Source organism: Hemibagrus wyckioides, linkage group LG01 (genome assembly GCF_019097595.1).
Source record: "Hemibagrus wyckioides isolate EC202008001 linkage group LG01, SWU_Hwy_1.0, whole genome shotgun sequence".
In the NCBI taxonomy this organism is placed as follows: Eukaryota; Metazoa; Chordata; class Actinopteri; order Siluriformes; family Bagridae; genus Hemibagrus; species Hemibagrus wyckioides.
Genome location: NC_080710.1, coordinates 33,313,476 through 33,323,279, shown reverse-complemented (window position 1 = coordinate 33,323,279; position 9,804 = coordinate 33,313,476). Strand labels below are relative to the sequence as shown.

Genomic DNA, 9,804 nt, shown 5'->3' with positions numbered 1-9,804 from the left:
GTGGGAACTCATCACATGTTCACTCAGAATTAACACTGTACTGCTGTTACACACCGCCAAGAGCTGCAGACTGGATCCCCACTACACACACACACACACACACAGAGAGAGAGAGAGAGAGAGAGAGAGAATGTTTGTTTTAATGTGTAGTAGATTAGGTGAGCAGAGAATTCTGGGTAATATAGTCCACCAGTACCTGCAGCTGTGTGATGTTTCCCTCCAGTTCAGTAGGCGTCTGTAACCTCCAATGAGTTTTTGTGTCTCCTTTCTGATTGGTCAGTGTCACCATCTGCCACATAGCAACGCGCCCCCTACTGGTGCCTGCTGCAAGGACCGCTGGGAAATGGATAAAAGAGAGAGTCAGATACACCACCATCATGCATCATACTACACAGGCAGATGGTGTGTGTGTGTGTGTGTATGTATATATATATATATATATACATACGTATGTGTGTGTGTGTGTTCACCTTTAGCAGCACAGAAGGACACACAGTTGAGCAGCTCTCCTTTCTCAAAACCAAGGTTCTCGTCCAGAGACAAGACGTAGTTATCATCTCTCTCCAGATCCCACAACCTGCATACACACACACACACACACACACACTCAGTCCACAGCGGGCATGTCCCAAACCACACACCACACACAATTCACTACATAGTTCACATGAACACCATCTTCAGGCCAGAGTGGGCATGCCAGAAACCAGGATCTGTTCAAAGATCCTGTGATCCCGTGACCTCTAGTGGAAATGTGTGTGTAGTGCCCTACCTAGGCAACAAGGTGGATTGGGACATGGCACATTAGAGATATTTTATTGGCTACACTGAGTGAGAGGTCACACCTGATGGTCTGATCTCCTGATGCTGTGATTAGCAGTCTATTCTCTGTCCACACCAGGTCTAAGCTCTGTCCTCCTCTACCACTCAGCTTCACCTACAACACACACACATACACACACACAAACACACACACACGTCATTGCACAAGAACATTATAATGTGTTTATTTTAACGGTATGCTGAATAAGTAGAGAATAATTTGTTGGGTAATTTGGTGTGTTGTGATTAGATGTCACCTTGCTGAGCTCCTGAGCGCCACCTTCTGGATCGAGGCTGAACTGTGAGAGCAGCAGGGAGTCTGTGACCACAGCGAGTACGGCCCTGCGCTCCAAATAACACAGTTTCTGCACTCTGCCCTCAACAGTCAGCAAGTGTACACTACGGCCATGTTCGTCCACGCTGTACACACACCCTGTCTCACACACACACACACACACACACACACAAGGAAACAGTATAATGTTAGGTACTGTGAGAGAGATCAAAGGTTTCTTTAAAAATACAGAGAGAGAGAGAGAGAGAGAAATGAGAGAGAGAGAGAGAGAGAGAGAGAGAAATGAGAGAGAGAGAGAGAGAGAGAGAGAAACGAGAGAGAGAGAGAGAAATGAGAGAGAGAGAGAGAAACGAGAGAGAGAGAGAGAGAGAAACGAGAGAGAGAGAGAGAAACGAGAGAGAGAGAGAGAGAGAGAGAGAGAGAGAGAAATGAGAGAGAGAGAGAGAGAGAGAGAGAGAAAGAGAAAGAAAGAGGGAGAGGAAGAGAGAGAGAGGGAGAGAGAGAGAGAGAGAGAGAGAGAAACGAGAGAGAGAGAGAAATGAGAGAGAGAGAGAGAGAGAGAGAGAGAAACGAGAGAGAGAGAGAGAGAGAGAGAGAGAGAGAGAGAGAGAGAAATGAGAGAGAGAGAGAGAGAGAGAGAGAGAGAGAGAGAGAGAGAGAGAGAGAGAGAGAGAGAGAGAGAGAGAGAGAGAGAGAGAGAGAGAGAGAGAGAGAGAGAGAGAGAAATGAGAGAGAGAGAGAGAGAGAGAGAGAGAAACGAGAGAGAGAGAGAGAAACGAGAGAGAGAGAGAGAGAGAGAGAGAGAGAAATGAGAGAGAGAGAGAGAGAGAGAGAGAGAGAGAGAGAGAGAGAGAGAGAAATGAGAGAGACAGAGAAAGAGAGAGAAACGAGAGAGAGAGAGAGAGAGAGAGAGAGAGAGAGAGAGAGAGAGAGAGAGAGAGAGAAGAGAGAGAGAGAGAGAGAGAGAGAGAGAGAGAGAGAGAGAGAGAGAGAGAGAGAAAAGAGAGAGAGAGAGAGAGAGAGAGAGAGAGAGAGAGAGAGAGAGAGAAATGAGAGAGAGAGAGAGAGAGAGAGAGAGAGAGAGAGAGAGAGAGAGAGAGAGAGAGAGAAATGAGAGAGAGAGAGAGAGAGAGAGAGAGAGAGAGAGAAACGAGAGAGAGAGAGAGAGAGAGAAATGAGAGAGAGAGAAACGAGAGAGAGAAATGAGAGAGAGAGAGAGAAACGAGAGAGAGAGACGCACCATCAGAGGTGCTAATGTAGATGACGAGTCCTTCTTGGGAACCAGGAGACCAAACTCCACCCCTTTTACCACTTTTCTTCCAATTAAATTTATCCAGAGCATCTTCATCACCACTGACTGCTGCTTTTGCCAGCATCGCAACATCTCTGCATTCACATATGTGCGCACACACACACACACACACACACACACACACACACACACACACACACACAGTTTATGTAAGTACTTGAATTAAAATAGAAACCTACATAAGTGAATAATATACCCCAATTTTTATGTCCCGTTTCACCAAACCACTTCCTAAGAAAGTGTAACTAATCCCACCCTCTCCATATGAAACTGTAACTAACCCCACCCTGTCCTTAGGAAAGTGTAATTAATACAACCCTCTTCTTATTAAAAAGTGTAACTAATCCCACCCTCTCTACAGGAAAATGTAACTAATCCCACCCTCTCTGTATTTAAGTCTAACTAATCCCACCCTCTGTATTTAAGTGTACCTAATCCCACCCTCTCTGTATTTAAGTTTAACTAATCCCACCCTCTCTGTATTTAAGTGTACCTAATCCCACCCTCTCTGGATTTAAGTGTAACTAATCCCACCCTCTCTGGATTTAAGTGTAACTAATCCCACCCTCTCTGTATTTAAGTGTAACTAATCCCACCCTCTCTGTATTTAAGTGTACCTAATCCCACCCTCTCTGTATTTAAGTGTAACTAATCCCACCCTCTCTGTATTTAAGTGTAACTAATCCCACCCTCTCTGTATTTAAGTGTACCTAATCCCACCCTCTCTGTATTTAAGTGTACCTAATCCCACCCTCTCTGTATTTAAGTGTAACTAATCCCACCCTCTATGTATTTAAGTTTAACGAATCCCACCCTCTCTGTATTTAAGTTTAACAAATCCCACCCTCTATGTATTTAAGTGTACCTAATCCCACCCTCTCTGTATTTAAGTGTAACTAATCCCACCCTCTCTGTATTTAAGTGTAACTAATCCCACCCTCTCTGTATTTAAGTGTAACTAACCCCACCCTCTCTGTATTTAAGTGTAACTAATCCCACCCTCTCTGTATTTAAGTGTAACTAATCCCACCCTCTATGTATTTAAGTGTAACTAATCCCACCCTCTATGTATTTAAGTGTACCTAATCCTCTATGTATTTAAGTGTAACTAATCCCACCCTCTCTGTATTTAAGTGTAACTAATCCCACCCTCTATGTATTTAAGTGTACCTAATCCCACCCTCTCTGTATTTAAGTGTAACTAATCCCACCCTCTCTGTATTTAAGTGTAACTAATCCCACCCTATCTGTATTTAAGTGTAACTAATCCTCTATGTATTTAAGTGTAACTAATCCCACCCTCTCTGTATTTAAGTGTAACTAATCCCACCCTCTCTGTATTTAAGTGTAACTAACCCCACCCTCTCTGTATTTAAGTGTAACTAATCCCACCCTCTCTGTATTTAAGTGTAACTAATCCCACCCTCTCTGTATTTAAGTGTAATTACTCTCACCCTCTACATATGTAAGTCTAACTAATCCCACCCTCTATGTATTTAAGTTTAACGAATCCCACCCTCTCTGTATTTAAGTGTAACTAATCCCACCCTCTCTGTATTTAAGTGTACCTAATCCCACCCTCTCTGTATTTAAGTGTACCTAATCCCACCCTCTCTGTATTTAAGTGTAACTAATCCCACCCTCTCTGTATTTAAGTGTAACTAATCCCACCCTCTCTGTATTTAAGTGTACCTAATCCCACCCTCTCTGTATTTAAGTCTAACTAATCCCACCCTCTCTGTATTTAAGTGTAACGAATCCCACCCTCTCTGTATTTAAGTGTAACTAATCCCACCCTCCCTGTATTTAAGTGTAACTAATCCCACCCTCCCTGTATTTAAGTGTAACTAATCCCACCCTCTCTGTATTTAAGTGTAACTAATCCCACCCTCTCTTTATTTAAGTGTAACTAATCCTCTTTGTATTTAAGTGTAACTAATCCCACCCTCTCTGTATTTAAGTGTAACTAATCCCACCCTCTCTGTATTTAAGTGTAACTAATCCCACCCTCTCTGGATTTAAGTCTAACTAATCCCACCCTCTATGTATTTAAGTGTACCTAATCCCACCCTCTCTGTATTTAAGTGTAACTAATCCCACCCTCTCTGTATTTAAGTGTAACTAATCCTCTATGTATTTAAGTGTAACTAATCCCACCCTCTCTGTATTTAAGTGTAACTAATCCCACCCTCTCTGTATTTAAGTCTAACTAATCCCACCCTCTCTGTATTTAAGTGTAACGAATCCCACCCTCTCTGTATTTAAGTGTAACTAATCCCACCCTCCCTGTATTTAAGTGTAACTAATCCCACCCTCCCTGTATTTAAGTGTAACTAATCCCACCCTCTATGTATTTAAGTGTACCTAATCCCACCCTCTCTGTATTTAAGTGTAACTAATCCCACCCTCTCTGTATTTAAGTGTAACTAATCCCACCCTCTCTGGATTTAAGTCTAACTAATCCCACCCTCTCTGTATTTAAGTGTAACTAATCCCACCCTCTCTTTATTTAAGTGTAACTAATCCTCTATGTATTTAAGTGTAACTAACCCCACCCTCTCTGGATTTAAGTGTAACTAATCCCACCCTCTCTGTATTTAAGTGTAACTAATCCCACCCTCTCTGGATTTAAGTCTAACTAATCCCACCCTCTATGTATTTAAGTGTAACTAATCCCACCCTCTCTGTATTTAAGTGTAACTAATCCCACCCTCTCTGTATTTAAGTCTAACTAATCCCACCCTCTATGTATTTAAGTGTAACTAATCCCACCCTCTCTGTATTTAAGTGTAACTAATCCCACCCTCTCTGTATTTAAGTCTAACTAATCCCACCCTCTATGTATTTAAGTGTAACTAATCCCACCCTCTCTGTATTTAAGTCTAACTAATCCCACCCTCTATGTATTTAAGTGTAATTACTCTCACCCTCTACATATGTAAGTGTAACTAATCCCACCCTCTATGTATTTAAGTGTACCTAATCCCACCCTCTCTGTATTTAAGTGTAACTAATCCCACCCTCTCTGTATTTAAGTCTAACTAATCCCACCCTCTCTGTATTTAAGTGTAACTAATCCCACCCTCTATGTATTTAAGTGTAACTAATCCCACCCTCTCTGTATTTAAGTGTAACTAACCCCACCCTCTCTGGATTTAAGTGTAACTAATCCCACCCTCTCTGTATTTAAGTGTAACTAATCCCACCCTCTCTGTATTTAAGTCTAACTAATCCCACCCTCTCCTTAAGAAAGTGTAACTAATCCCACCCTCTCTGTATTTAAGTGTAACTAATCCCACCCTCTCCTTAAGAAAGTGTACCTAATCCCACCCTCTATGTATTTAAGTGTAACTAATCCCACCCTCTCTGTATTTAAGTGTAACTAACCCCACCCTCTCTGTATTTAAGTGTAACTAATCCCACCCTATACATATGTAAGTGTACCTAATCCCACCCTCTACTTAAGAAAGTGTAACTAATCCCACCCTCTCTGTATTTAAGTGTAACTAATCCCACCCTCTATGTATTTAAGTGTAACTAATCCCACCCTCTCTGTATTTAAGTGTAATTAATCCCACCCTCTCTGTATTTAAGTGTAACTAATCCCACCCTCTATGTATTTAAGTGTAACTAATCCCACCCTCTATGTATTTAAGTGTAACTAATCCCACCCTCTCCTTAAGAAAGTGTAACTAATCCCACCCTCTATGTATTTAAGTCTAACTAATCCCACCCTCTACTTAAGAAAGTGTAACTAATCCCACCCTCTCTGTATTTAAGTGTAACTAATCCCACCCTCTATGTATTTAAGTGTAACTAATCCCACCCTCTCCTTAAGAAAGTGTAACTAATCCCACCCTCTATGTATTTAAGTCTAACTAATCCCACCCTCTATGTATTTAAGTGTAACTAATCCCACCCTCTCTGTATTTAAGTGTAACTAATCCCACCCTCTCTGTATTTAAGTGTAACTAATCCCACCCTCTATGTATTTAAGTGTAACTAATCCCACCCTCTCCTTAAGAAAGTGTAACTAATCCCACCCTCTATGTATTTAAGTCTAACTAATCCCACCCTCTATGTATTTAAGTGTAACTAATCCCACCCTCTCTGTATTTAAGTGTAACTAATCCCACCCTCTCTGTATTTAAGTGTAACTAATCCCACCCTCTATGTATTTAAGTGTAACTAATCCCACCCTCTATGTATTTAAGTGTAACTAATCCCACCCTCTCTGTATTTAAGTGTAATTAATCCCACCCTCTACATATGTAAGTGTACCTAATCCCACCCTCTATGTATTTAAGTGTAACTAATCCCACCCTCTATGTATTTAAGTGTAACTAATCCCACCCTCTCTGTATTTAAGTGTAACTAATCCCACCCTCTATGTATTTAAGTGTAATTAATCCCACCCTCTCCTTATTAAAATGTAACTAACCCCACTCTCTCCTTAAGAAAGTGTACCTACACTTTCATTAATAAAGTGTTACTAATCCCACCATCTCCATATTCAAGATTAACTAATCCCACCCTCTGCAAATGAAAGTGTAACTAATCCCACTGTTTATATATTAAAATGTAACTAATCCCACCCTCTCCTTAAGAAAATGTAGAAATAGAAATAGGCTTTATTTGTCACATATACATTACAGCAGAGTGAAATTCTTTCTTTGCATATCCCATCCTTGGAGGTTGGGGTCAGAGCGCAGGGTCAGCCATGATACAGCGCCCCTGGAGCAGAGAGGGTTAAGGGCCTTGCTCAAGGGCCCAACAGTGGCAACTTGAACCCCTGACCTTCCGGTCAATGACCCAGAGCCTTAACCACTTGAGCCACCACCACCCCAATCCAAGTAATCCTACCCTCTCTTTAAGAAAGTGTAACTAATCCCACCCTCTCCATATGAAAGTGTAACTAATCCCACTTCCTCATTAAAAATCTAACTAATCCCGCCATATCTGTGTGTGTGTGCGTCTCACTCTGTGGGTGGTGTGGGTCTGAAGATGCAGTTGGTTAAAGGTTTATTGTAGGTCTGTTTCATTATGTGTGTTCCGTTCAGCCTCCCTCGAGCATCCAGCTTCCACACGACCAGCACCCCTGCCTACACACACACACACACACACAGAGCACTGACAATGGAGACTCCTTCCACACACGTGTGTGTGTGTGTGTGTGTGTGTGTGCTGACCTGATCCCCTGTGACCAGTCTGGCTCCGCTGCAGCTCCACTGCAGCAGTGTGATACAGGCGGTGTGTGTGTTGTTGGGCAGGAGTGTGTTTTCTCCATGTGGGTGTGTGAGCAGTAGAGTTTCTCCTGTCTCCCAGCCCACAGCCAGCACCGATTTAGTGGGATGCCAACGCAACAGTGCCGGCGCACACACACGCTCCACATGACACAACTCCACACGCTCACCCTGAAACACACACACACACACACACACACACACACACACACACAGGTGAGTTCAGGTGTCCTGAAAAACTTGCAGTTAAATGTTCTCTATACTTTTCAACTCACCTGTTGCAGGTAAATGTCTACACAGCCTCCGGAGGCGGGGTTAAAGGAGCCCACAGCCAATAAGGGCTGAGCAGAGTGCCACGTGATCAGAGTCGTCTCCCCGTTACTGTCCGGCGCATCAATACGGTGATCAAAATAAACAGCCATCACCTTTAACAACTTTAAATGACCTTTAATAACACAGAGAACACACAGATGGAGGATAGCATCTTACAAACCAGTTAATTAGACAGAAAAGCACTCACATTTTTTAAGTACAAAACCTCGCTAATTAGAAAATGATACTATTTCTCAAATAAGCATTAAAAAAAAAGAAACCTTAACAAATAGTTTAATAAGAAACACATTGCACTCTTTTATCGTTAATCTATCCCTGCTAATGTACACAGCTACACATTCCAAATCAGCACGCTAAGAGAGACGTAGTGCACTATGTAGGGTGTAAAGCGCCCTTACCTTTCAGTTACACAGTGCACTTATCTAGGAAGGAAGACGCTAAATGTAATACGACCAGACTTAGCTGGCCTTCCACATAAATCCAGCGCTTTAAAATGAAAGCTTACTTCAAAAGGAGAAACCAGTGCAAGTGCTTGATAAAAGATTTACCATAACGGTGTTTTATTTGGTGACGATTTTAAAGTTTATATGTCGCATATGTGCAATAAAAAACGCCGTAAATCAGAGCTCGCTGTTTTCTCCAGGCTTCACCAGGCGTCGTTTCCGGTTACCGAGGCAACCCTGTGTGGAAACGAGTGGACTCAGATTTCAAAATAAAAGTCGATAAATTAAATACTAAATACTGTACAAGTATATACAGTATCTCACAAAAGTGAGTACACCCCTGACATTTTTGTAAATATTTTATTATATCTTTTCATGTGACAACACTGAAGAAATGACCCATGTACAGTAGTGAGTGTCCAGCCTGTATAACAGTGTAAATTTGCTGTCCCCTCAAAATAACTCAACACACAGACATTAATGTCTAAACTGTTGGCAACAAAAGTGACTCCACCCCTAAGTGGAAATGTCCAAATTGGGCCCAAAGTGTCAATATTTTGTGTGGCCACCATTATTTTCCAGCACTGCCTTAACCCTCTTGGTCATGGAGTTCACCAGAGCTTCACAGGTTGCCACTGGAGTCCTCTTCCACTCCTCCATGATGACATCACAGAGCTGGTGGATGTTAGAGACCTTGCGCTCCCCCACCTTCCGTTTGAGGATGCCCCACAGATGCTCAATAGGGTTTAGGTCTGGAGACATGCTTGGCCAGTCCATCACCTTTACAAGCTTCTTTAGCAAGGCAGTGGTGGTCTTGGAGGTGTGTTTGGGGTCGTTATCATGTTGGAATACTGCCCTGTGGCCCAGTCTCTGAAGGGAGGGGATCATGCTCTGCTTCAGTATGTCGCAGTACATGTTAGCATTCATGGTTCCCTCAATGAACTGTAGCTCCCCAGTGCCGGCAGCACTCATGCAGACCCAGACCATGACACTCCCACCACCATGCTTGACTGTAGGCAAGACACACTTGTCTTTGTACTCCTCACTGTTGCCCCCACACACGCTTGACACCATCTGAACCAAATAAGTTTATCCTGGTCTCATCGGACCACAGGACATGGTTCCAGTATTCCATGTCCTTAGTCTGCTTGTCTTCAGTAAACTGTATGCAGGCTTTCTTATGCATCATCTTTAGTAGAGGCTTCCTTCTGGGACGACAGCCATGCAGACCAATTTGATGCAGTGTGTGGCGTATGGTCTGAGCACTGACCGGCTGACCCCCCACCCCTCTGACCGGCTGACCCCCCACCCCTCTGACAGGCTGACCCCCCACCCCTTCAACCTCTGCAGCAATGC

At 42.8% G+C, this 9,804-nt stretch overlaps 1 protein-coding gene across 3 annotated transcripts in view; it reads right to left on the bottom strand.

The window, feature by feature from the left end:
* Positions 1 to 8,679, bottom strand: part of ift140 (intraflagellar transport 140 homolog (Chlamydomonas)) — a 43,696-nt gene extending 35,017 nt beyond the window's left edge. Inside the window, exons 1-10 of one of the 3 annotated variants that reach the window (XM_058387104.1) lie at positions 8,554 to 8,679; positions 7,948 to 8,117; positions 7,619 to 7,843; positions 7,410 to 7,531; positions 2,358 to 2,503; positions 1,080 to 1,255; positions 846 to 937; positions 471 to 577; positions 197 to 336; positions 1 to 81 (exon numbers count right to left, since the gene is read on the bottom strand). The exon at positions 1 to 81 is cut by the window's left edge and continues 123 nt beyond it. In XM_058387104.1, the coding sequence (XP_058243087.1) occupies positions 1 to 81; positions 197 to 336; positions 471 to 577; positions 846 to 937; positions 1,080 to 1,255; positions 2,358 to 2,503; positions 7,410 to 7,531; positions 7,619 to 7,843; positions 7,948 to 8,094 (1,236 nt within the window). In that variant the 5' untranslated portion in view covers positions 8,095 to 8,117; positions 8,554 to 8,679. Of the gene's footprint in view, positions 82 to 196; positions 337 to 470; positions 578 to 845; positions 938 to 1,079; positions 1,256 to 2,357; positions 2,504 to 7,409; positions 7,532 to 7,618; positions 7,844 to 7,947; positions 8,118 to 8,403 lie in introns of all 3 variants that reach the window. The other 2 variants (XM_058387097.1, XM_058387113.1) reach the window with 2 other exon arrangements.
* Between the last annotated feature and the right edge of the window lie 1,125 nt (positions 8,680 to 9,804).